The 27,583-nt window shown below is 44.8% G+C and overlaps 1 protein-coding gene across 3 annotated transcripts; it reads right to left on the bottom strand.

Moving 5' to 3' along the window:
- Window positions 1-285: 285 nt before the first annotated feature.
- On the bottom strand, window positions 286-27,492 carry MFSD10 (major facilitator superfamily domain containing 10). 3 transcript variants are annotated; one of them, XM_054514667.1, is made up of 13 exons: window positions 26,673-27,492; window positions 19,432-19,620; window positions 18,177-18,273; window positions 14,706-14,809; window positions 13,767-13,925; window positions 12,430-12,618; window positions 7,863-7,971; window positions 7,163-7,274; window positions 5,895-6,003; window positions 3,880-3,970; window positions 2,363-2,410; window positions 1,377-1,466; window positions 286-1,021 (listed from the first exon to the last, which is right to left on the bottom strand). In XM_054514667.1, the coding sequence occupies exons 1-13, from the start codon at window positions 26,673-26,675 to the stop codon at window positions 915-917; spliced, it is 1,407 nt and encodes a 468-aa protein (XP_054370642.1). In that variant the 5' UTR covers window positions 26,676-27,492; the 3' UTR covers window positions 286-914. The 3 variants fall into 3 exon arrangements, with proteins under 3 accessions (XP_054370642.1, XP_036238773.1, XP_036238774.1); XM_036382880.1 differs by lacking the exon at window positions 26,673-27,492 and adding an exon at window positions 22,046-22,184; XM_036382881.2 differs by lacking the exon at window positions 26,673-27,492 and adding an exon at window positions 21,727-21,856.
- Between the last annotated feature and the right edge of the window lie 91 nt (window positions 27,493-27,583).

Here is a 27,583-nt window from a genome sequence, read left to right as displayed (position 1 = left end):
ATGATTAAGGTGTTGATTAGTGATGTCTTTTCTTCTCAGAAAATACTGAAATTGGCTATGGCAGGGCTCCCTTCCCAGAGCTTCCCAGCTCAGCAGTGGGCAGAGCCTGGTGCTGGCTCCTTCCGCCACCCATGAGCTGGGTCAGCATGGCGCTGTCATCCATGGCTGGCTCCCTCAAGGAGGCCTTTGGCACCGTGGGTAAAATCCTGGCCCTTTGTGCCTCAGCCAGACAGGGATGTTCAGTTCAGAGGGGGTAACAACTGTAATGAACTGACCACAGGAGTGTTCAATGTAACCCTTTATTGTAATGCAAAAAGAACAGGGCTTGGTCACAAAAACATCCCACAGTATTAGAAATATAAAACATGTCTCCAAATTAATTGTATATTAAAAACAGTCCACCTGTGCCAAAGTACCAGTGAGGTAGCAGGCAGCCTGTAGTGTGCTTCTGCTTTTGTTTGACCATCACGTTTGCAGGTGTGGATGCAGCATTTGCAGAGCTCTGGTACCACTTGTACAAAACGCCATCAGAATGGTCCTGAGGGTTTGTTCTGTGCCAGCCCAGCCCCTGCAGAGCCCTGTGTGCAACAGCACCTGGGGAGTGGGGAGGGCTCCAGGCCTGCTGCTGTTGTGCTGGCTCTGCTTCTCTGCTGCTCTTAATGCCTTTCTCAGCTCTTGGTCAGGGTGCGTGTGTCTGGTTTTGTTTGTTTGGTGTTTCTCTGTTTGTTTGCAAAGCTAACGCAGCTGGCTGGGAGGCCACCTTAAACAGAACTGCTGTGTGTTGGTGCTGCAAATGCTCATCATGTATCTCCTTCCAGAAGATCAAAATCTTCCTGTTGCTCAGCAGAGTCAGGTGCCAAGAGTTAGGTCTTGCAGAGGTCCTCAGAAGCTGGTGATGGTTTTGTGGTTCCTTCCTACTCCTCCTTTGTCTGCTGTTTTATAGACCTGAGTAGAGCCAAGGGGACAAGGAAAAAAGCACCACAGACAGTGAAGCAAATCTCTGCCCCAGCCAGCCAGTAAACTGCAAAAGAAAGGGAATTCATCTTGTTAGTGTGCTTGTCCTTGCACATGTGTGACTGCCCCTGTGAAAGCTTTGTGCTCACACAGTACCTGCCCAGCTGAACAGAACTACTGACCCTGGGGTGAGCCAGAGGGTGCCAGGAGCTCAGCACATGGCTGCACTCAGCAAACAGCTTCTGGCTTGCTTGGTGTTAACATCAGCCCAAGTTCAAGCTCTGAGGCTGCTTCCCTTCCTCTGTCCCCTCAGCCTGAAATGCTCAGGGGCTCTGACCCCATGCAGGGGGTACCTCTGCCCCTTCTGCCCCAGCTGGGCTGTCAGGTGCCGAGAAGAGGAAGGAGCCCGAGGCCACACTCACCTGCAGCTGCCAGGATGGGTCCCAGGGCTCTGGCCAGGGCGCCCAGGCTCCTCAGGATGCCCATGACTCGTCCCTTCTGGCTGGCAGTGCCTGTGCAAGCAGAGTGTGACACTGTGGGTCTGGGCACGGCTGCAGCTCTGGGAGCTTTGTTCTCTGGGGCATTTCCCACCTGCATCTTCCCCTCCCATCACTTCTCACCCAGTCCCCAGCCTGCCCTTGCCCTCCACCAAGGCCTCCCAACTGCATAAACACCAGGGCCTGGAACGAATGCTTGACCGGGACAATTTGCAGTGCACGTTCCCAAAACCCCCCAAGTCTATCAAAACAAAAACTTCACATTGTACACGAGATTTTCTGAGAAGGCCCAGGTGTACAATAAACACAGAACTGTGGCTGCAAGTTAAATAAGAGCAACATAAACATGACCTTACTGAGCAAAACCTTCCTTTCCACCTCAGCAAGCGCTGCAGTCCTGGCACCCAGCTGACCCAAAGCTGTGTTATCCACAGATGGCACCACAGCTACATCTGCTTTACAAGGTAACAGAGCAACCCTGCCAGAAGGCTTCAGAAGGTTCCTCTGAAGGTCTTTTCTAAGGAATCAGCAAGAAATTATTTCACTGCTGGCAGGGATGGCTGGTGTCCTTTTCAGAGAGCCCAGACCGGTCCCTCCTCAGTGCTGTTTGTGGCCTTTGCCCACTTCTTCATCACCACCAGCAATGAGGTCGCTGCAGTTTCCCCATCACACTGGACTGAGCTGTGTTACACAGCACAAAATTCCAGTGTGATATTGATGGTCACTGACCAGATCATTGCTGTTAGTGCTGGAATTATCAGTTATAAACAGGTATGAGCCATGGGCTGGTTCCTGTGCTCCTCTGCAGAAGGATCCACAACTGTTCCTGTTGATGCTTCACTCAACTCAAGGTCAGTTCTGTGCAATTTGAGCCAAGTCAATACAAAGGTCAGAGCAGGAAGGACACTCACCATAGCCTGACACCACTGCTGACAAACACGGGATAACAATGGCTGCAGCTGGAAAAATCCACAGAAGAGACTGTCAGTGAACAGCAGAGCTCAGAACAGACAAGAGCAGTGACAAACATGTGGCCCAAACTCGTTACTGCTGCAGAGAAATATGCTGAGCTCTGGGCACTCTACCCCCACTGAGTCACCAGGTTTAATCCAGGTCAGCGATGGGAACACCCCCTCCAAGGCAACCTGCAGGAAGAGCCCAGAGCTGGGAGTGCTCCAAGCAGATGTTTCACATTAGCATCCCTCATTCTGTGGGCCCTCGGGACAGGGATGGACAGGGCAGATCAGCCAGCTGGCAGCTTCCCAAATCACTGTGCTCTTATCAGGTGGAGCAGGGAATTGCTCTATTCCAAACAGACAGTGAGGTGGCTGTACCGAGTGACACTGTCCCTGTGCAGGCAGGGCACTGGACTCAGGGAGGAGAGGCAGCTACAGCCTCTCTTGGGAAAGTCACATCCAAGAGGAAAACGTTACAAAGTTTTTTGGATACAAAAGCCAAGAGTTGTTCAACAATCACTGCCTTCTTACTGAAATAGGGGCTTTTTCTGCCAAGAAAAAAGTGCCTCAAACATATAAAGCAGGGGAAGGGAAGGGGAAGGGAAGGGCAGGAATGATCAAGGTTGATTTCACTGCAGGTGCCCCAACTGCTGGGCAGAGGGAGGAAGAGAAGAGAGAAGCACCCCAGGGGCATTTCTAGCTGGCTTAACTGGGAGGAGATGGAGCCTGCACAGGAAGGGGCCAGGGAAGACTCAAATATGGTTACACATAATGAACACCCCCTATCACTCCTCACCTGTCAGACACACAGCTGGCCCCAGACAAATAATAGGCTCAATAAGTACATTTTGTGGTTTAGAGTTTACTCCTAAATCAAGCTGTACCATGCAAAAGAGGAGTCCACTTCTGTAATAAGTCATCTATGGAACTGCTTAAACAATAGTTAGCAGCATTGGTAATACCTGAATCTCTTTTTGGACATCCAATAGGTGGATCCAACTTCATTCATGACTGTTTCCCTGAACAACAGCTTAGGTTGGCAGAACAGAATTTTGCAAACACTGAAAACATCTGACCCTCTCTCTGAACACCCTCAGAGTGTGCAGGTCTCCAGCCTCAGAAATAATGCAGCACCACTCAGGTACAAAGGTTCCCTGTCTCGCTTTTTTTCCTGAGCTGAGCTATTTAGTGCATACTTTGCTTCTAGGTCTGCTAAGAGGGGGTTAAAAAAATCCCCAAGAGCTCCACAGTGAGACAGGACAACAGGAGCGCTGGGGATGCTTCCAAATACCTCCATGACAAGTCCCTGTGATACAAAAACCCAGACACTGTTTCATCCGTACTTCATAAATCCGTGTGTCAACTTTCTGTTACTTGTAGTTTGAAATTAGAAGTGCATCTTGAACAGTGTGAATAAATACATGAAGGAAAATCATTTGTGCTTAGCTTGCAGTGCCGTTTGAACAGCTCACCGAAGGAGTACAGCAACAGTCCAGCACTCAGCACGGCCACGTTCGCAGCCCATCCAATTAACAAGAACGCTGGAATCAGCAGCACAATAGCCTGCAAAAGGAATGAGTCACACGGTTACAGCTGAGCCGCGCTTGTTAAAGCCCAACTCGGGGTGTCCTGCCAGTTCCCTTCCGGGGATGGGACAGCACACATGTCACAAGCAGAAAGCTCTTTCTTCCCAAGCAGACACTTCAAAGTCACCTGGATGGCCACAGACCACCACAATGAACTTTTCTGTTCCCTCTCACTATCACATGATTGCACACCACATGCAAGTTCTCTTTCTACACATCTGCCCTTTTGGGGGGATATTTCCTCTTGTTCTGTGTTAACCTGGCTTTAACTCTTCATCTCCTGAGCTGGCACAAGAGATGAAAAAGCTTCTGTGCAGCAGGACTACAGCTCCTCTGCTTTTTCACAGCGTTATTGGCTGATTTTACCTTTAGCTTTCAGGTTTCTGTAGCCAAGAGGAAAAAAGGGGGAAGAGGGTGCATCTAAAATTCAAACCCCCAAAATAAAAAGCATTCTTCATCTCCTCCAAGAGCTGGACTTCCATTTCCCTGTGATGTCTCCCTTGCTTAGAGCTCCTGCAGAAAAGACAGCTCAGATCTGCTTTGTGTGTGATAAAGGAGGGTATTCACTGCCACTGAGTGCCTCATTTTGAAGATTCAGTGGTAAATGAGCTACTGTAACCGCTGTGCTAAGAGAGGCCACTTTTGCCATATGGTGCAGATTCACAAAGTGCCAGAATCGCTTCAGCAAAAGGGGGAATTCCCACAAACCCACGGGCATCCCTGGAGAAGAGCGCCCCAGGGCTGGGGGGTGTTCCTGAGGAGCCATCAGCCCAGCAAATGCGTGTCTGAGGTGACTGCAGTCCTGGTGCAGGGCTGAGGAAGGAGGGTAAAAATGAGAGGAGCAAAGGGCAGTGCAGTGCCAGCAAACACAGCAGGCTGGCAGAGCACAGGGGGGAAGCTGATGAGGAGGATGAAGCAGCACAGCTGATGTTCATCCACAGGGAAACGGGACACCAGCAGCCTGACATCAATGTTTGCCTGCCAGGGACCAGGGTGGAGATTGTTTCACCAGCAGAAATCACTTTAGGAGAAGCTGAGTCAATTCACTGGAATGCAGTGGTTTGGAAATCTACCCTGCCACCACTGATATCACACAGGCCTCAAAATAATGTAAAATACATTAATCAAGGCTCTAACAGTCCAAGCAAACCAATTGCCAAGGAGCCAAGGTAGTGCTTTGTTTGTTCCACACACAAATGTAAAGGACACATCTACTGTCCCCAGAGCTGCATGAACTGCAGGGAGCTGCTCCCTGTCATCCCAGCACAGCAGCTGCAGCGTGTCTGTGAGGAAAGAGCCAAGCAAAACAAAGGAATGTACCCTTCTGTCAGTGAAACCTCAGTGTGAACACTGATACATGCTTTTGTTACGTGTAATACTGATGAACACAAACCAAAGATTGGAAAAAGAATCTATTTCTCCCTGCCCAGCAGTGAAATGTACTCCAGGGAAAGCCTGTCAAGCACAAAGATAGCCAGATTGAAAATAATTTCCCAGAAAGAAAGTCAGAGATCAGCCCTGAAGCAGCTTTAGTAGTTTCTGCACTGCAAGAGAAATCACTGAAATAAAACTACTCTTCACAGTATTCTACCTAACCTGCACAGATGGACAATCTGTTCTCATTCCTTACTGCAATTAAATATGAAGAACACAAAGTTTCAGTAGCACTGTTGCTCATATCATAAGAAAGAGCTCTTATGTTCCAAAGTTTAGTTAGACAGATAAGTGCCCAACAACCAGTTTTGAGAAGTCATTTAGCTGGATAGATGAAACAGAAATTTCTTTTGATTGGACAAATACCGTTATAACCTCCAATTACCCTTCACGGCACTTCAGACTGAAAATTAACATATCAGATTTGTGGGGGGAGAAAGAAAAAGAAATATTGATTTTTTTTTTACCCTTTTTACAGCTCTGATTTCATTTCCTGGCTTGATTCGGCGAGCATAGCCTCCCTGGATCACAGCCATTGTTATTCCAATAAAGAAAAACATCTTGCCCTGCTGCATGCTGGAAGGGAGGCAGAAGCACAGAGAACAGAGTCAGGCACGGAGCATTCCAGCCTGGGATTCACCACTCCGGGCAACCCCCCCTGAGCAAGGGACACAAAAAACACAAAAAGCCCTCGGGGCTCTCTCAGCGCTGCCTCGGCAAGCAGAGAGCAAGGAGGGAAAACTCCGAGCTCTGATTGCAAGGTGGGACAATGCCGGCAGGGGCTGCAGCCACCTCTGGGCTGCTGTGGGGTAGGTCAGGGTTTCTGGGCTGCCCACAAAGACTCAGCACACAATGAGGGTGAATGTGCTGTGAACGGCTGTGCCATGTGCATGCGAGATGCTGGTTTCCAAGGTGCAGCTCACGGAGGTCAGCAGGGCACAGTGTGGTGGTGATCTGGTGTCACACTGGGAAGTCTGAGACATCACTCCCTCCACCCTTCCATTTTCTTCAACTTTCCCTTTCCCCTCTCTCATTGACTGAATTATGTGGAATTCTGCAGCTCACTGAGGGCTGCCCTGAATGCACAGGACACAGCAGAGCACAGAGCACTACAAAACCTCTCCTTGACATACATGGGTTAGTTAAACCACAAACTGTAATGAAAGACAGACAGGGAAAGATGAGACAACCCCCTGAGAATTACTCAAAGGGAAGGACATGAACAGGATTCAAATTGCAGGTTCACATTCCTGGCTGGAATTTTTCCTATGAGTTGGCAGAAAAAGTATTTCAAGCTGAGCTGTTGGAGGATTCTGTTCTTTCTTGTCTGGTGGCTGACTACAGGAAATCAGGCTCTGTGACATGACTGCACACCATATGCCATGCAGAATTTGCTGATGAGCAAATATCAGCACACAGATATCTCCCTGTCCTTTGCCTCTTCAAGCTTCAAGTTTTGTCCTGATATCTAAAAACTCTTTGAGCAAGAAAAGGTTTTACTATAGTCAATACAACTAACACAACTATACCTATTTCAGGAGCTTAAATTTAATCTTGGGTATTTATGGAGTACTTCATTCATGATAAAAATTGTGCCCATATTTCATCAATTCTTCTTACAAAGACCAAATACCACCCAACACAGGGGTGGCTGTGTTTGAAAGCCTCTCTTGAAAGAGAGACCTTAAATATTTTGCAAAACATCCTAGTTAAATATACAACATTTATTGAATACCTGCTGAAGTGGAATCTCTGGTGAGTGAGAAAACTCAGTGTGTACTCCAAGCCAGAAAACAGAAAGAGGTACAGGAAGTAGGCCAGGCCCAAAATTTTGAGATTCTGAAGATCTGAAAAAACAAAAAAACCCAAACAAACACCAAGGGGGTGGGAGGAGGGGAGAAAAACATGGTGGTGTTTTCCAAGCAAAGCTTGACAATAAAACCATAATATAAGAGCAGCATTTATCAACTCTACAGGGAAATGTTCTCACCTCAGATGCTCATTTTAAATATCCATATAAGACATGCCACAGAAGGAGTCCTACAGAGATGTAGAGAATCCTACATCTCCAAGTTGTGAATTGAGAAACAAAATTCTAGTCTGAAGTTCCTGGTGTGCAGCCTGAATAAGCAAACTCACATCTCCCTTGCTCATGCCTTGATCTATCTTTAAATCACTTCACTTACTACAGCCAGTGGCTGAGGAAAACACAAATATCAAGTCAGAAATCTTCAAAGCACTCATCTTCAAAACCTTATTTTGGGAATAAAAGGACCAAGGTCCAGTGGAACTTCTGATTGCCTGTTCATAAGTTACTGAGGTGGGCTTTGAATGAGTAAACAGAGCCCTGCTTCTAGAATGGTTTGAGTACAGTTTTCACTTAGAGGCCAATGGCACACACAGAGTGTTACTGGAAAAAGCCACCTGACACTTACTCTGCTCTGAAGGGGATTCCTTTCCTCGGGTGACTGCAGAGAACTGAAATAAAGCCAAAGGACTGAGCAAGTCAACTGCTGCCTGAAATCCAGATGTCACAGAAGGGACCTGATCAAAGACACAAAGAGGTTTATTTAAAACCCTAATGCAATAACCACTGCTAGGAACTGACAGGAACCACCAAATGTGCCTCTACACCTACACAAATCATCTGAGATGAAACAAAGCACCTGGCACTGGGATTGAGTGGGCCCAATAACAACCCAGACTTTCTGAACTCGCAGCTGGCGCCAGTGACTGAATTGAAAGGTGCAGCACTGACAGCACCTTTCACTGGAGACACAAATTCCTCTTTGGGCTCCTACAAAGCAGAAGTGGCTTGTTCTCCAGAGCCTTGAAGGTGGCTTTATTTGGTTCACCTTTTGCATCATCACTCATGTCCAAAGAACATTTACTGGGAAAATATTGGCATATCTGTCTGCAAGCTCCCAGGCAGCTGAGGATTTGCTCTTGTGCTACAAATCTGAGAGCAGTATGTGCAGCACATCAAACACTGGTCTGTTTTGGTTCTGGTTGCTATTTCAGCCAGCCAGTGACACCTCCTGGGGAAGAGAAAGAAAATATAACTTTTACAGAGATTCTTTGAAAATATTTTAGAGGAATTTCCAAGGAGATTCTGCTTGGCCACAATGGGTGGCTTTTTAAAGAGGAAGATTTATTTTGTAACACTTCTGGGCCTTGTACTGTGTACATCTCAACCTAATTATGTACCTAGTGGCACTCTTCCTGCTCCTTACCCACAGGCACTTATTCTTCCATCTAATGCTTTTTCTTTCATCTGTAGATAATTTACATTTTTAGTCTTGTTTTTTAAATTCTAAAATACAGAAAATTAAAGAAAACACGAAAAGAAACAATGTCTGAATGATTAGAAATCAGATTAGAATGATCAATAATTAGAAATCAAATTAATAGAAATCCTGCATTATTAGGAAAACATTTTTTTTGAGTAGAACTTAGCCTGTCACTTTACACAACAGTCACAGACCCTCAAGAATCCTGAATAATCACATGCAGTATTTCATGCCTTCAAGGCACTGCACAGGCTTTATTTGAGGAGTTTTCTTCTCTTCCCAGATAGGGAGGGAGGGAGCTACTCTCTCTTTGAGGGCAGAGATTAAAGGTCAGATTATCAGAGGAATTTAATCTCAGTGCATGACCTGGGGATTCATTATGGGCTGGATTTAATGAAGCTGTAAACAAATCAACCTTCAATATGGTATTAAGGACCTCTCTTGTTTTGATAGTCAGAGCTTCTGAGTACCCAACAGCAGAGTCTGGAGCCCATGAGTCTCACAACAGCAACCAGTTCAATAGGCTGGGCTGGCCTGGAGCCATGAAGCTGCTGATTCACACAGAAAATATTGGGATATCTATTCTCCCTCCCACTGCATGTATTGCACACAGTACAGACACACCCAAAAAGTTTGCTCACCCTGTTGAGAAGTCTGAGAGGATTTCCTGAAGCTGGCCTGTGGCAATCCCCAGTTCCTGCATGTGTTGGTAGGATGGGGTTTGCACCCCAGCACAGAGAATCTGGGCACAAGCAACTCCCTGCAAGCATCTTTGCCAGTAACAAAAATACCCTGTAGCTTGTACCTGTTTTGAATTATCACCCATGTCAGACAGGATGCCAAGCAGCTTTGCACAAGGCTCATTTTAGTTTTGTCCAATTACAATACATTGTAATTGCACATGTTTAAAATCATAAGTGTTTTATGAAATATATACACCTATTTGATTTTTTAATGTAGGTGTGTTTGTGTGTGCACACATAATTTTTTTTTCAATTTCTCCTATCTTTGCCATAGAAACAGTGGTCTAGAAATTATTTCATCTACTGATCCACAATGAAAGCATTGTCCTAAAACTGGCTAAAGAATTTCACCATCCCCCAAAAAGTATACACTGCCAATTTCAGTCAGTGTCAGCAGCTGCATGAAGTTGAGTTTTTTCACAGGTTCAAACTCTGCAACATCTAACTTGTAATTAATTTCTGTGATTATGATTCATTATCCCATAATTGCTCAATTTTACTTCATGATCATCCCCAAAGTCACCATGAATGGCAGGCATTTTTCAGAGTTCTCTGCTCATTCTGTTTTCCTCTAATGCAGTAACAGGTGTGGAAGGCAGAGTCAGCCTACATCAGGATTGCAGCCTGGGCCTGCCAAGCTGCAGCCTCAGCTCCCAAACCAGATGTGTTTAGTGTGCACAGAGCACAGCTTTGTCTTTCCACAAGTCTGCTACTGATGCTGCACAGCCCTACACACAGTCCAGAAAAAGAGAGCTGTAAGACTCTCCCTCCAGCTAGGCAGCCTTGCTCATGGCTGGCTTAGCTAAGAACTAACACAAAAGCTCTTCAAGGGGACAGATTCCACTAGAGACCTTCCTGCTCTTCCCTTCCCCCAGTCAGGTCACAGCAGGAGCTGCTTTGGCTACCATAAGGCCAGTATGACTCTCTTGACCTGATCAGCTCATGGAACAGCTGACAAAAAGAGGAAGGAAGAGAGTAAAAATGCTGTTCTCTTTGTATGAAAACATATCCTTGTTTCCCATCCCCCTCCATTTTCCTTCCTACAAGTTAATTTCAACATGAATCAATATGAAACACTCTATCCTGTGAAAAGCAGACTGATAGAGAAACAAGGGTATAATGAGAACACAGCAAACTTCAAGGAAACAGATGTCTGATCCCACTGGCACATCCTCCTACCATTTATCATGATGATTTCCCCTCTTTTTACAGCTTTGTCCTTCCAACACATTCCACTCCTATACCTGTGAGAGCACCTGCTGCAGCTCAGCCCAGCCAAGTTCCAGAAAGGCAGCCAACATACCTGCCTTTCCTCTGTCATCCACAGGCCAAGAAAACTACTCAGAGAGTGGAAGGAGTTACCAAAGAAGAGAGCAGAGCAGCCTAATAACTGAAATTACAAATATGCTGGAACACATGGACCCCTTCCCAGATGGAGGCTGACAGCACACGAGCACAAGAAGCCCCACACCACCCTGTCCTGAGCAGCCAAACTCTCTGAGCACTTGGTGTGACAGGGACCTGGCCCTGAGCAGCTTCCATTGCAGCCCCCACTGCTGTACAGGGACAGAGCCCCAAAAAGCAGTGACAGAGAGCTCCTTTCCCTTCCAAAATTCACAATGGTGCTGGCTAATACAGAGCAGCTGTATTATTATTATCAAGAGGATAATAAAAGGGGGAGGGATCTATTCAGTCATCACATGATCCCAAAAGGCACTGCAGCCATTTAACCACTCCACAGCAAAGGAGAAATTGTTTATAGGGTACAGATTGCTCTGCAGCACTTCCCTACATCACCACGTTGCCACCTTCCTGGAGTGTGCAGCTTTAACTAAGAGCAGGACTTTATCTGGAAGGTTTAGGAACAGCCAAATAGGAAAGAGGAACAGGTGACACATGGAAGAGTTGTTAAAAGAAAATAACATAGCTGTAGTGCTTGGGAACACAGTGTGAGCAACAGATTTCACATGGGACACAACCTGCTGGGAAACACTCAGGGAAGGTGCAAAGTTTTGCCCTGGTAGGATCATTGCAAATAAAAGTTTCCTGAACAATTCTCTGTGTCAAATGGGTCTGGCTATCCAGAGACCAAGCACCCTCCAAAAGCTGAGTGCTGCCTAGAAACCAGGGATCACAGCAAAGACCCAATCAGTGAAAGCCTCAAATCAAGTGCAGGTACCCAGGGCCAAATTCCACCTCTCTCACTCTGCAAAGGAGACTGTTCTAAGAGACTAAGCAGTGTCCAACCATACAATATTTAATCCTAACATTAATAAATGTTTGGCCCTACAAATCAAATCACTCACTGAATTTTAGCCCATGTAGGTATTTTCTATCTGTAGAAGACAGAGCAGCTCAGAAAAAAGTAATTTGCTATTTTAGCATTCAAAATATTCAAGTAAATACAATATAATAGGTAAGAAAACTTCTAACATATACTGGATGAATGAAAGAAAATCCAGTCTCTGATGCATTTACTTTTATGATTTGCTGAAATTCTTCCCCAAGAATCCTTGTGGTCATAGTTTAAATTTCACAGTCTCTCTCCCATGTTCACATTAGGTTTTGAGAAATTTAAACCTAACACACCAAAACCAGCAATGAAGCAGTCATGTTAATTATAAAGATCTTATATTGCACTGGGCTAGGAAATGGGACCATCCCTGGAAGTGTCCAAGGTCAAGCTGGATGAAGTTTTGATCAATCTGGTCTAATGGAAGGTGTCCCTGCCTGTGTCAGGGGGGTTGGAAATAGGTGATCTTTAACCACCTTCACACCCAAAATATTCTATGATTCTATGATCATCCAACTGCTTTGACACCAGCATTAATAATAATCCTAATCCCAGGAACGAGCTACATTTCTGAGACACTGGCTAAGCCTGTTCTTTGCTGTTTCTGGTATTTCAACCATTTTCAAATCCTATTTTTACAGAAAAAACCAGATCTTGAGACTGATGGTCCATTTACCCGTTTTTCCTTGGGAAGTGTCTCTGGAAGAAGGAGGAAGATGAAAATGAAATCAGCCACAGCAAACACGAGTGCTGAGAGCGCTGAGCGAAGGTAGAAGACTTCTCCTTTCTCTGTCTGCATGGCAAGGTAAGCACCCATCATGGGGCCCAGGGTGAAGCCCAGGGAGAAAGCAACACCAATCATGGCCTGCAGGGATAAAGTGAACACAGACAGAGAATTTTAGACACCAGTTTTTTCAGGTTCTGAAACTATTTGGATTAACCAGGTACAGAGCTCAATCATCCTGAGGATGCAGGGAGCATGAAGCATTAAAAGCCTGCTGTTTCCAAATAACCTATTTTGTTTTCTGTCCAGTCAGGGAAGTGGCAGGAACAGGCAATGGCCCATCACTGCTTGGAAATAGCTTCAGTCAGATGCTGTTTGCCTCCCAGAAAGCAGAATGAGCATGCCTACTTAGCTTTGGAACAGAAAAGAATACAAGCCATGTGGGTGTGAGCCATGCTGCACTGACTTACTCTCAGGCCCTAAAAATAGGCCCTGATCCATTTTATTTACTAGTGCTGTAAGGCTACCTCTCTCCACAAATAAAAATGCATTTTGGCTCCCCAGGATTATGATAATTTGCTTGGAAGATGCATTAGCCATCACTGTGAAATCTAAAGCCTTCCCCTCTCAAGAAGCAGCTGTCCTCTGCAGTGGCTTATAACAATCTGTTAAGAGAAGCCTGGGCCTGTAAGGTTTTTATAGGATAAAAGATATAACTGGTAATTCACAGGCCAGGTTCAGCCTGCAGGATGTTTCCATCTGGGCCACTGCCTTCTGGAAGTGGATAGGGCAGCTGCTCCTACTTCTCAGTCAGCCAAATGTCACATCCTCCACCCACTGAGCTCAGATCCTGAAGCCAGTGCAGTGTGCAAGAAGTCAGGAGCACTCTGTGCTGTGCTGCTGTGCTTCCACAGCTTGGGAAGGTGAGGAAAAGGGGTTGCCCTGTAATTGGCTTCCAGCTGCCAAAACTGGGCCATAAGACCTTTTGATTTCTAAGCTATTATAATCAGAATTAAAGTTACCAGCAGGAGAAACAGTTCTAACAATGAAACAAGATAGCTTTCCCATCTCCAGAGCATCTGTGTTTCATTTGTTAGGTGAAGGTCGTTGGCAAAAATCCAAGAGCTCCCAGGAATATGATCTGGCACCTTTCCAGAAGCAAGGTAGAATGTAAAGTCATGTTTGCACTTGATCAGTGAAAACACACCTGATGAACACATACTGAGCACCCAAAAGCAATGAAATGTTGCCTATTAGCACTGGACATGTGCCCTACAAGTGTAACTCACCATGCCCTTGCTCCGTGCTTTTGGAGAGTGCAAGTCAGCAATGATGGCTGTGGAGAGGCTGACATTCCCTTTGCTTATCCCCCCGATGATCCTGGAGAGAAGAAAAACGCCAAAAGTCCGAGAGGCAGCCCAGAGTGAGTATGAGGCTATCAAACCCATCTGCAGAAGCAAGAAAGGGTTCTTTATAAAGCAATGCAAAGTTGATGTCATTTCTGCCCACCTCCCAGCCAAACATTTGCATTTTTGTTTGTTTTCAATGGCTGCTCCAAACCCCATGGAACAGAACTGGCTGAATAAACTGACACTGCACCATGTCTTGAACAGCAATCTAAAAGTAGTAGAAGCAAGTCCATACAAACTACATATAATTGGGATATTTCTAACAAAATTAGAAGAGCAAAATTCTGTGGAAGTTAAACCAGTCCTGGGTACAAAACATTTTTGTAAATCCCACTCCATTTGTTTCCAAATTCAAGAGAAATCTGAGTTCAAAATAAGAAATGCATCTTGCAGTGCTATACTGAACTTCCTAACCAACCATTCCCAGGATCTGTGGAACAAGTCATGAAGTGATCAGCCCTCATTAATCACTTGATGAACTAAAATACAGAGGAATTAAGCCTAACATTTGTTAACAGAGCATTTGAAGTCATTTTCCCATACACAGGGAAAAGGGGTTTTGGAAAATGACAGAAACAGATAAATATTTGGTGTCTCCTATGAACAGTTCTGGGGCTGGGAAGCTCAGTTTAAGCACTCACACTTGGAAGCGTGGCCAAGTGACTTGGCAAGAAAGCATCAACAACCAGCAGATCTCAAAAATTCAATTCTAGAGCTGAACTGAGACTGTCATAATTCAGTTCCTGTGCTAAGCACAAGATCATGGTGCCTTCCTCTGTGTGTTGAGATGCATGACTAAGATCAGCATGTGACACTCACCACTGTCACCAGGATGACAGGCCTTCTGCCCCAGTGGTCTGACACTGCACCAGTGAGGGGAGAGGAGAAAAACTGCAGGAGGGAAAAGATTGAGCCAATCAGACCTAAAAAAAAAAAAGATAAAAAGATATGAATCATTAGGTTTACTGCCTTCATCTTAAATACAAAGAGAGACAAGCTGCTCGAGATCTATCACACTGTGTGTGATAAAAACTTGACATGAAAGGTAAAACAGCAGCTATGAAGAATAGCTTTGTCTCTCAGAACACCAACATTGCATTGTTACTTAACTGAGGCAGCAAATACACACAGACCGGATGTAACAGGCATAAACTGGATTAATTCCTGGTTACTTCACTGGTGAGAAAGGGTTTGAAACTCACTGGTTATTATGGAATGATGATTCTCCAATGTTTCCCGGCTGACTACATACATTTTTTGTTCTTAAAGCAGAGATAACACAGTCTTTAACAGTCACAGTTCTTTTAAGACTTTTTGATTGTTTGAACCTGATTCTGTCACACTTAATTAGTTTTTCTTTCCTTTTATCATGGAAAGAAGGACTTAAGCACTGCTGTTAGTGAGGCACCCTAAGAGGTAGGAGTGATTCCAACAGACTCCAAGAGTCCTTTGAAATCTGCCTCCAGCTTCTGTGATCTTTAATTCCTCTTTTCTCTTGCCATTTCTAGCTTCATAGACTTATTAATTTGCACTACACTCTCAACAAGCAGGCAAAAGTAGCTTTGCTGTCACAGCTTTTCTCTAAAGGAAAAACTGGGTTATATGTTTCAGATCATTCAGCTATCAAAGCTTTAAAAGGCAGAGGAGAGACAGACCAGAAGTTCTGCTCACATCATCTTTGAGGGAGGCAGAATATTGATACTGAACACCTTGTTGAGAAGAGCTGCTTGTGATAACTCACAGCTCAAAAAAAGTGGGTAAAAAATCTTACAGAATTTTACATGGCCAATTCATAACACACAGTTCCCTTCACTGTGTTTCTAGCACTGTAAAAACACCCTTCCATGCCAAATATTTCCAAGCCAGCATGCAGCAAAACCAGGGCTGCTCCACAGGGGATAAGGAACTGGGAGCTGAGGGTGACCACAGCACTGGCAGTGCCCTCACCAGCCTGGTGCCCCACAGTCTGATGGGCTGGGCAGAGCAGGTTCTGCCAACAGCACCCACTGACAGTCCCACACAAGGCAAGGGTTCAATACGCCCTTCCAGGGATGGAGCAGCAGGAGTCAGGGGCAGAGAAAGGAGTGGAAACAATACTATGATGTTGGTTAGGAGACAAGACACCTCCAGGGTAAGTCTGAGGTCCATCCAAGAGATGGGGACAGAGACAAAGTCTGAAATACAGCTCCTGAATCACTGGGCAGAAAGTGTGTGGCTGATGACTGGGCACAGCAAAGAAGTATTGGTGCCCTCAGGGCCCTGACATGGGCAGAGAAGTTTCTGCCTTGAAGAGCCTGAAGTCTAATGAAAAATTAAAAATATGGCTGGCACTGGGAGAAACAACAAGATGGTCTTGCAAGCACCTTCCCAATCCTCTGCTCCTTGTGGCAGACGAGGGCAGTGAAGGAACACAGGCTGCAGGAAGGCTGCAGCAGCCTCTGCTTAGTATCACAACTATAATGAAACTTTCCACACAGCACTCCCAGGAGTGCAGGACACGGCAGGTAAAAGGAAAAGCAACAAGTTGGACTCGACTGGGAGTTCCCACCCCTTGTCTAAACAATCTCAGAGGGTGAGAAGCTGAAAGTAGGAAGCTTCTGGTCAAGCCTTAGAGGAGACAGAAAGCAGCTTCTGAGAGATTAAAGAAAACTGTTTCCTAGCATTCAAAGCCAGTAATTTGACTAAAAAATGAGCAGAGAAAGAAAAACAGGCCTGCAAGGATATGGTGGGAAAGAAGAAAATGGCTTATAAACTTCCTAATGCCTGTTATACCAAATTAAACTACTTTAAATAGTAACAATACATTCACACAGATTTTAAATAAGTTTTCTGTTTAATTTAGTTTATTTTAAAAGTCTTTTGCTTATCTTGGGGGAGGCCTCAGCCCTCTAAAAAGAGAGGGTTGACAGGTTCTAACTAAAATGAACCCAGACACCTTCACATCTTCATACTCTGAAATCACAGTTTCCTCACAACTGTCTAGAGGGCAGGAAGCCACAAGAGTCTCTGATGTGTACCATGACATATTTCCCTCATTGTTCCTGCTGGAGCTCATCCACAGCAGTGTCCTAGAGAGAGAAAATGCTTATGTGTCCTGCAATCCAGGGGCTCTACTGCTTTTAATAAGACCAATGGGATTTAGAAGCAGCGCTGCACTCCCCCCGCCCAAGGGGCAGGTGAGGCTGGAATGCACAAGTTTCTATTGGCTTCCTCCTGATTGATCTCTGATCATGTGCAGATCAATTGGGAAGGGAGAGGCATTTCTGGGACTGCCAGGGCCCAGCACAGCAGCTGCTGACCCTCAGCTGGCAGTGTGACAACAAGGAACAGCAGGCCTGTATTTCTGTAACAATCTGTAGAACAAATTGAGTAAGATCATAGCATAACTCAGGTTAAAAAGGAGCTCTGGAGGTCACCTATTCCAACCACCTACTCATAGGGTCAGCTGTGAGGTCAGAGCAGATTGTTCAGGGCCTTACCCAACCAGGGTTTGACAATCTCTGAGGATGGACACTGCTCTGGGCACTGTTCCACTGACCATCCTCACTGGAAAAATGTTCCTTCCTATTTCCCACCTGAACCTCCCCTGCTTCTACTTACACTGTAGCCTCTCCTTCTCCCACACACCTCAGTGAAGATCCAAGCTCTCCATAACCTCCCTACAGGTGTTGGAAAGCTGCCATTCACTGCAGACCAGCCAAGGGCCCCAGACTCTCCACTGGACTCACCACAGTGCATGGACACTCCTCCCTGTACTGGGGACCAAAGCTGAATGCAGCAATTCAGATATGGTCTATCCAGTGCTGAGGAGAGCAAGATGATCACTTCCCTTAATCCACTGATTCTGATTCTGTTCACACATCCCAGGAGCTGTTGGCACCTTTGCTGCCAGGGCTGGCTCATGCTCAGGTGGCTGCTCACCAGGACCCCCAGGGCCACCAGTGAGTGTCCAGTCTGCAGCATTGCAAGGACTACTCTTTCCCACAGACAGGACCTAAAATTTGTCCTTACTGAATTTCACAAGGTTCCTGTTATCCCATTCCTCCTGCCTGTCTCAGTGTCTCCAAATGACAGAGATGGGGCAGTCCAACTCTTCATTGTTATCAGTGTGTTGAAAACAAAATCATTTATAGTCTACTCTAAGAGACATTTTCTGTGTTATTTAAACCTAGAACTAATAACAGGCAAACATGCTTTTTGTATTTCTTGTCATTCTTCACGTCAACATTGCATATAACTTGGAAAGAACAGTGGTTTTTGGCTGTTAGCATGTCTGTTCAGTTTCCCTACCTCCAAACAAGACACTGTTGTATTTCCTCTCTGGAGGTATCCCAGCCATCCCTGCAAACCAGTCTACCCCACGTTGCAATGACAAATAGAATCCATCCTGAAAAACAGATAATGGAAACAGAAACAGGAAGAGAGTTTATTTTCAAAGACTGCATCAGGGACTAGGCACAATGTGAACTAGAGACAATGTTAGATGATTCCTTCCCTCCTCCTCCCCACACGAGAAAATTTCCTCACTGATCAAAAATAGCTTAAACTGTGAATGTTAACAGACAGCAGACAGTACATGTTTGGGTGGGACAATGTCTGAATTTGAACTTTTTCAAGCCTTCAGGCCCATTACCTGCTAAATCCTGAATTAAACAGGCATGCCCTGAAACTTTCAATTAAAAAGGCAACATGAGACACACACTGTACTGCTACACATATTTAGCCTGGGAGAACCAGAAGCTTGCAGAAGAAAAAGATGATGCAAAAAAAGAATAATTCCCAAAAAGAGGAGGAGGACTTGAAAAGAAGAGAGTCTGGAAAAGAAGGTGGAGATCTTGGCTATTGGAAATACACTGGAAGTGGAGGAAGACCCTGGAGGCCAGAGCCCATGGTTTGGGTTAGAGATGTGGTTGTAAGAAGGACAAAGCCTACAGTTGGAGTGGGGCTAGAGTGGGGCTGAGAGACAGAGGTGTGGGCTGCAAAAACAATTCTCCCACAACAACATGTTCATCTTGGCCAGTAATGCCATTAACACCTGAGCAGGGTAACAATGAGCACCTGCACAGCCAGGATCCAACAGGAGCTTCTGCTCTGTTCCTGGAGGAGCAGCCAGCTCCCTGCTAGGAATGGAAGTTGAGATGGAACTCCACACTGGGGGAGGGAGCAAGTGACCTTGTGAAATACTCAGGTGGGGTAAAAGCTCTCATCTCTTTGGTTCTTCAATAAACCCCAGCCTGCAGATCCATCATGAACTGCCTCACCAGTGACATCAGTGTAAGACACAAAAGCATTGGTAACCACAAGGACTAGTCCCTAAGAAATATTTGAATTTTTATCAAAACAAATCTCCCACTTTAATGAAAAAATAAGGGTGGAGAGTCTTATGCAGGTCGACTAATAAATTCAGTCCATGCACCATTTCTATGTGCCAGGTAATTATTAATTTTCCTACAGCTGTTTGGTTTGCCCCAGGGCAGGTGATTTTTCTTCCATTCCTCTCTCAAGATCCTAACACTTTTTGTGGGCTGACTTTCTTGTTACTTACCTCAGTCTGGCTGTAATAATCAAGGATGGAAGGAAAGAGTGGCAAGATGAGGGCAAATCCCAACAAGTCGATGAAGAGGGCCAGGAAGACAATTGTAATAACACGATTATGGTTCTGCTCCTGCCTGTCATTGCTGGAGCTGCTGCTGGTTCCTCTCTCTCCCAGGGCCATGTTCCCAGTGCTCTGCTCCTAAAAAAAATTGCATTTATATCCAGTCAACAGGAAGATTTTGCAGGTCTTTCATAAGAGTATCTTGCTGATTCATTCCTACTTTCTACAGACTTCACAAAAATAAGTTCTGGCTATATTAAGGTACCTGGGAACAAGGGAACAAGAGCCTCAACCCTCCAGTCTTGGCTATTAACTCAGCACCAAATGTTCTCCTATCAAGAGCAGGCTACAAAGGCAATAAAACAACAAACTCTATTATAGGAGCACCTCAAATAGAACAGAGCTAAGGAGCATTTGAGGTTTGTCAACATGTGAGCAACACTAACATGACTTCCCTACACGTTTTCAACCCGGCATTACAGTAAAATAGGTACAAAAGGGCACTCTATTCCAAATATTTACATCCAAGTAAGAATTTATTTATGCCTTCAGTGTATATTAGAAATGACCAAAACAACAATTAAAAAAAAAAAAGAAGACTTCCTAACTATTACAGGAATGCAGTCTTCAAGATAAACCCCACAGAGCAACTCAAGAACAACAGAAGAAAATTTTTAAACCTCATCTTTTATTTCTTTCTCCAGATGATAGCTACTGACCTGGGGAATCAAATGATTAAGGCAGCATTTTTATTTTGTCAGAAATACCAGCACTATCAACTCTCTTTGATAAAACTCCAAAACTATCTTAAAGCCCTTAACAAGGACACAGATCATATATAGTTCAGCCTTTAACAAATAAAGGAGTTGGTCTCAATCCCCAAAATTAACTCATTTGCAACATAAATCAAAATCAAGGAGTAATATATAAACCATGGAACTGCAAACTTCAGAATTGTAAAACATACATGATATCTCAGTCATAAAAGAATCAAATTCACAGGCCCCTCCTCTGCAAAAGTCCCTGAAAGTTTGTTGGACTAAGAATAAAAAAGGAGACAGAATTTCATCCAAAGCCAATTAATACAAAAACATTCATTGACTTTGATGAGTCAGCACTGAAAACAGTGAGCTATTCTCAATATATATTCCAGACAGATATATCATATTATATACACAAGGCACTTGCACATAGAAAACGATACTACACTAATTGAAGGCTATAAAACTTTGTCATGCTCAGCAATAAATATTATTGTGACATTTCTTGACCTATGAAGTCAGTTTAGTGGCACTGAAGCATTATTAAAGCTCAATTGCCAGGAGGTAAATAAACATGGAACGGGGGCCACCTGCAATCCATTTACTAAACTCTTGGCATAATGCTCTTAACCAAACTGGTCTGATTTAGCAGATTTATGTTCAAGATCCTTTTATTTAAAATGGCAAATCATCACCGCCACAAATATTCAGTATTATTTGCTTACCCAAATGATAAAAGAGCACATGGAGTCAAAATAACTATTCCTTTAAGAAATACTCTCTGGGCCTAGGTCTATCCAGCCAAAAGCTGAGGGATGGGGTCACTGAGGCAGACTGTATCTTGTTTTTCCTCACAATTTTCTAGTCATCCACTGAATTGTATGGCCAAGCTGAACTTTATTCCAGGGTTATTTACAAAGGTAACATCCCTCACACCTTTCCCTCAGGAACATTTCTTCACCGTGCAGCTCCAACCCATCGATGCTTGCGCTGACCTTTCACTCTGCTCCACTTTTGGCTGCGTGGTTGCAATTTCCCTTACGCAATGTCCCAAGGTACTGCACGTTTTTGCCTTTGTGCTCCACTGGTTTGGTTGTTCAAACCTCTCCATAATTTTATGCTAGGCAGGAAACCACACAACATTTTACAGGCCCTTGGAATCCTGACAGCAAAAACAGAGCACTTCACCTCCACGGCGACATCTGCCTTGTGTGAGGCGCGCTGGGAGAGGGAGGGCTCTGGCTTTGGGGAGGTTGTTCTGAGCACATGTGAATCCCTCACAGCCGCTGGCTCTGCCCGGCTCTCCCCAGCCATTCCAGCCCTCGGCATTCCCCCTGTGGCTCTTCGCTTCTGTCCCTCTCCGCAGGGCAGGGGCTTGGTGCCGTGGCTCCCAGGAAGGGCTCAGCACCAAAGCCGGCCCTGCCCGAACTGAGATTTGTTATCTGCCAGCAGCCAGAATTTCATCCTTCGGGGGTTTTCTTACCTCACCTTATCGCCTTGTAAAATTTCCGGGGCCCGGCTTTACCTGCTCAGCCCCGGGAGGGCTCCTCAGCCTCCCTCACGCAGCCCCGGCTCAGGTCAGGGCCGGCGCTCGGCCGGGCACGGAGACAAGCCGCAGCTCCCCAGGGCAGGGCAGGGCAGGACAGGGCAGGGCAGAGCAGGGCAGGGAAGGGGCGGCCCGGCAGAGATGAGGCGGAGGACGCGGGGTCCCTCCCGCCAGGCGCCCGGGGTCCCGCCCGCCGGGGGAGCCGCGCCCGGCCCTGCCCCGCCGCTCCCGCCGCCCGTCCGCCCCGGGCACCTACCGCTGCTCCGGGCTGTGCGGACGGCCCCCGCCCGCCAGGAGCCTCCCCGGGGATGCTGCGGGCGGCGGCTCCTCCCCGGCCCTCCGCGGCGCCCCGGCCGCCTTCCTGTTCCGGCGGGGATGGAGCCGCTCCTGGCGCCGCCGAGGACGGACCCGGCCCGGCCGAGCGGCTCCGCGGAGCGCGGCGGGGTTTGAGCAGCCAGCGCAGCGCCGCGGTTCGAAATGAACCGCGAACCTCGCACCGCAGCCCTGCCTTCGCCCTTAAACACAGGTCCTGAAACACTCGTTCCAAGGGGAGAGCGGCGTTCCGTTTATTGCTACAGCAGCAATAAGTACAGTTAGCTGCGGCCTTGATAAGGGCTATCTGACAAAGAGAAGAAGGTAGTTGCAAAAGATGTAACTCTGTTCCCAAACCAAACTTCTCCCTCAACACTAAGTTTTTTAGCCCGGAGAACATGAATAGCTGTGGTATTTTAAGTGCCACCGAGCACTCTTCCCTTATCCAGGCATGTTTGGGGTCCAACTTGCTAATTAAAATGGGAGGATGTGGTTACAAGATCCATCACCACAGTCTTAAACAGGTAAGAATCAGCCAGCAAAATGTAGAAAGCAAATTTAATACAGGTATTAAAAAGACTTCTGATTCCCTCGAAGGCAATGTAGTTACCAGCACTGGGACACAGACCTTCTACTCAGTGACATCTCTCATGGATTGCCAGCTGATTAGACTTGGAGGAGCTTATGTAAGCATAACATCAGGATTAACATGCCAGTTAGATCACATAGTTATCTAACTGGCTAACTCAAATAGTGAGCTGCTAATCTCATGTATACCTGAGAATTTTATGTACTTGGTTTGGTGTGAGAAATATGCTAGATCCAGTACATAGTCAGAAACTTGAATGGTCACACAATTGCATTCCATTCCAAGGCAAAATTCTTTTTTGAGGTGCTCTGGACTAAGTATGAATAATCCTTTAATACCTGAAATAAATAAATAAATAAATAAATAAATAAATTCTTCTGGTTGCTTATCACTGTGTATAAGTGATGAGGTACCATCTGAATTGAGATATACTAAAAAACCCCCTATTGAGACACCAAATAAAACAGCTCTTCCTGCTATTAAATCTACTGGCCTAAAGCTTTTGCAGATCACTGAGCCCAGTTGTGTTACTGCAGTCAACCACGTCATACAATCCTGCATGTAAATACATCACACTGTTTCTATTACTAGATAGGTCATTACTCACTCCCTTCCAGTCTAAAGTCTTGCACATCTGACAGATAACAAATTTGGTTCCTAGAATACATTTATTAACATTTGCCTTTTTCTTATATCAGTCTTGTTTTTTTACTGAAGTAACGCCTCATTTACTCTTTTACTTCCCTGCTCTATTGCCAAAAAGCAGTGTTAGCCCTAATGTCAATATTTTGAAGTACTTAATGCTATACAGCATCTTCATCATTTTTTAGACTCAGTGTTCAGACTGCATGAAAGATTTTCGTTTTCTACTCCAGACCTAATTTACTGAAGGAGAAAAAAACCCAACCCCAACCTTCCCCCAAACCAAACCCTTACAAAAACCAGTCTTTTAACTAAGTTAGACTGCACAGCCAATATATGTAGGACTGAAATATACCTGTTTAGCTTAGGAGACACACCTGGAAGACCACAAGGAGCACATTCATAAAATGCTTTTGACGCCCTGAATATGTAATACCTCACAGTCTCAGAATGATGACAAAGCTGCCAAATGTTTTGTCAGAGCTTCTGTTTGGCTATTCCAAATGCCTAGAAGGCCCATGAAGAGGAAAGAAGTCCCACCAATTCCTGTAGCTGACACCAACCTCAGCCCAGCAGCCAAAGTGCTCCTGTGAAGCTCAGGAGCAGCCTCAGTGCCCCACTCAGCAGAAATCTGGTGGTCAGAGGGGAAGCCTTACACACAGCACGGACACACCATGACTTCTGCAAGGCACAACTGAGAGTATCATACTGCTTACCACCTTCCAGATGAAACCAAAAGACCAAACTCCTGAGGAAGCTTTTCATGCTGTCATAAAAAAAGGTAATTTATGCAGTTTCTAGCTGAACAGTTTTGTTCTCACTCTATTCCTATTCAAGGTAGCTATTGTCTCGGACAGCTGATGTTGATAGATAAGCTACCTGAAACTAAAGGCAAAATGGTAATTTTCCTTTTTTGTGTGTGATAGCTTGATTCTAGTTACAGAATAGTTTCTTTTTTTGGCTAATTAAATACAGATTTACAATTGATAATTGATGTGTCAAAAGGCCTGTTATGACAAGTCCTGGGTTAAAAGAAACAGAGAGACAAGACAGTGCCTGCTAAGTGTGATGGTGTTCAAGAAGCTCTATGAGAAAGGGTCTGCCAGCACTCAAACATGATCAAGCCCTCCGAGGTCCAAATGACCAGAACCTTCTATCACATCAGAGCAGCAACACTGCCCAGCTGCTGTGGTACTGAGCAATGGCAAAACTGTCAGACCAGACTGACTATTAAGCTGAGGCAGGATGATGTAGTCTTGCTTTCCTACTGATGTAAAATACTGTGTGTTAAGCATCACGGTTAGTCCCAGGTTTGCAATATTAAATCTGACTTTAAAATTTGACAATATAATTTGTAAAAGTGCATACAGTGATTCTTATTCAACAAGATTTCAAACAGAATTACTTTCAGTCTGACATTCCAAAACAGTTGAGGAAGTCTACCAGCTGAGGTTTCCTCTTTCTTCATTTTTGTTTATTAGCATCACAAGACAATCCTGATCATGTCCTGATCATTCAGAACATGTCCTGTCCCAGAAACATTATCATTGTGTCTCTACCCTCTTTCTTCCCTTACTGAGGAATAAAAAGCAGCTACAAGTGGTATCAAAAATCAGGATCAAAGTGCCTCTGTCAGCTCCTCTGTGATTCTAATACCCTGCTGGACAAAACCTCTGAAGCTACTGCTAAAGTCAGATAAATAAATAGTAGTACTTTTTAACAGTTTATTTGTGCTGTGTAGACTGTGACTAAAACTCCAAGCTGAAGGTACTGATTTATAGCATAAAATAGGAAGTTAGCTCCTTCATTACTTCACTCTCAAGTTCTTGACTTAAAAAGATTCTGTTTTAAAGAAAAAAATTCCTACTGTGCCAAATGGAAATAAAACAGAAGGTATACTAATCTTCTGAGATTCCTTTGAGGTTTCAGAAGATAACTTTTCCAAAATCAGCAAAACTAACTGAAAATGAATTTTTTAAGTGTGAGTGGATTTCAAACATATGAATCTTCCTAATTTTTGCATGAGACAAGTATCTTCTCCACAAGTACTTAGCATCTTGCCTATTTTAACACTTAATAGAAGTGCTTTTGCAAACCAAAAAAAGCTGATGATAATTACATATTACTTGCATTACTAGTTACACTGACAGTTAATAAAAGCCTTTTCCTTCAATAAAGTGCCTTTCTCTTTTAAGGAACAAGACTTGCCTAACAAAGAGAGTTTTGTCATTAGAGACTAAATGCAAAGGCTGTGTTTCAACTCAGCCCTTCCTAGTTTTAGTCCTGCTTCCATTACAAGTTTAATTTGAAAAAAAAACCTCAAACCAACCAATCAACCACAACAAAAAAACCCAGACCAAAAAACCCACATCCCAAAAAAAACACCCAAAAACCATCAAACCAAAAACCCCAGAAAACAGAACAAAGAAAACATTCTAAGCCAGTCCAAAACAACCAAGCCTGTTAAACCTTATTAACTGATAGTGTGTAAGTTTTTCTTCATGAACAGTAGGTAGAGCATTACAATGTCTCAGGTACCCATTGGCCAAAACACAGATCAGATCTAGGAACAGCATTTGAAAATGGAGGGAACTTTGGGGGTTTGTTTTTGTAAAGAACCACGGTCCTTAGTTCATTCTTAATACAGGTCTTATTTTATAGTTTATATAGAAGTCTTTCAGATTGAAATTGAAAAGTTAATATAAAAGGGAATTTTATTTTCCTAACAGTTTTCCATGGAAACACTACAATTTTGTTCAATGCATACCAACTATCACTGAATTTACCAAATATTAAATGAATACCTGACCAGTGAACCTAGTTCAGATTAGCACCCACCAGTAACTGTGATGCTCTTTGTCCCATTGCAATGGTTCTTTGCAAATACAGTATAAAAAGAAAGTGTTAGAAGTATTTACTGGCTCTGTTTGAAGAGCAAATGTTTTTCAAAGTCATGCTGGGCAGTTATCAGTGATGAGACATACATGATAAATTAAGTGGAAGGAAGTTAAGGATATCGCTGTTCTCTTAAGTCAGACAGTTCTGAATACAATGAGGAATTCTAATTAATCACCCTAGATTACTAAGAACTTCAGAGCTGTGCTCAATTCAAAACTTACTGAAAAGATGAATGTACAGCTTTAGACTTGAAGGACTTTTACTTAAGAATTGATACCTTTACTCAATACACAATTTAGCATGTCCTGGTGGTACAGACTAATTAAAATGTTACTGTTTAAATTACATTATCATTATGAGAGCTGCCTGCAACTATTCAACATTAGAAAAAGATCATAGAATGTCCTAACAGGAGCAGGACAGAGCTCCCCAAGAGTCATACCATGTGCCCAAGAATTTCTTGAACTCTGTCAGGCTTGGTGCTGTGACCACTTCCTAGGGGAGATGTTTCAGATGAACTTTTTCCCAATATCCAAACTACCCCTGACACAACCTGAGACCATTCCCTGAGTCCTGTCACTGTCAACACAGAGAAAAGTGGTGTCAGAAGAGAAGTGCCTGTCCCTCCCTGCCCCTCACAAGGAAGGTGTAACTGCAGTGGGGTCTCTCCTTGTTCTCCTCCAGGCTGAACAGACCAAGTGCCCTCAGCCACTCCTCACATGGATTTCCCCTCAAGGCCCTTCATTCACCTTTGGTCACTCTCTTGGGGCTTTTATATCCAGCACTCGAGGTGAGGCTGCCCCAGCCCCCAGCAGAGTGGGACAATCCCTCCCTTGCCCTTCTGGCCATGCCAGGCCTGATGTTCCCAGGACAGGAATGTCCCTCCTGGCTGGAGGGCACTGCTGGCTCATGTTCCACTCTCCACTGCCCAGGACCCCCATGGCACTGCTCTCCAGCCCCCATTCCCCAGGCTGTCTGTACATCCAGAGCTGCTCCATCCCAGGTGCAGAATCCGGCACTTGACCTTGTTGAATTTCACATGGTTGGTGAATGTCAAAATCTCCCTGCAGGGCTCCTCTGCCTCTGAGGGGGTCAGCAGCTCCTCCCAGTTCAGTGTCTTCAGCAGAACTACGCAATGGAGCTTCGAGCCCGGTGCCCAAGTCGTTGATGAAGCTGTTGAAGAGAACTGGCCCTGAAATGGAACCTCACCACTGACCTGTCACCAGCTTGAAGTAACAGGTTTCTGATGTAGAATCTGTGTGTGTGTGTGTATAGTTCAAGTTAGGTGTGTGTGATCAGGTTTTAGATTTAGAATTCTGATTGCTTGTCCAAATGTTCTCATTAAAATAAAAC

This window comes from Molothrus ater, chromosome 4, assembly GCF_012460135.2.
Source record: "Molothrus ater isolate BHLD 08-10-18 breed brown headed cowbird chromosome 4, BPBGC_Mater_1.1, whole genome shotgun sequence".
Lineage (NCBI taxonomy): Eukaryota > Metazoa > Chordata > Aves > Passeriformes > Icteridae > Molothrus > Molothrus ater.
The sequence above is the reverse complement of the archived record's forward strand: the minus strand, read 5'-3'. Positions and strand labels throughout refer to the sequence as shown.

Coding starts and splice junctions, on each gene's coding strand:
- MFSD10 (XM_054514667.1), bottom strand. Junction 13,926..14,705: donor CTGTCATCCTGGTGACAGTG/GTGAGTGTCACA, acceptor TTGCTTCTGCAG/ATGGGTTTGATAGCCTCATA. Junction 2,411..3,879: donor ACTGTTGCTGTACTCCTTCG/GTGAGCTGTTCA, acceptor GGATTTTTCCAG/CTGCAGCCATTGTTATCCCG.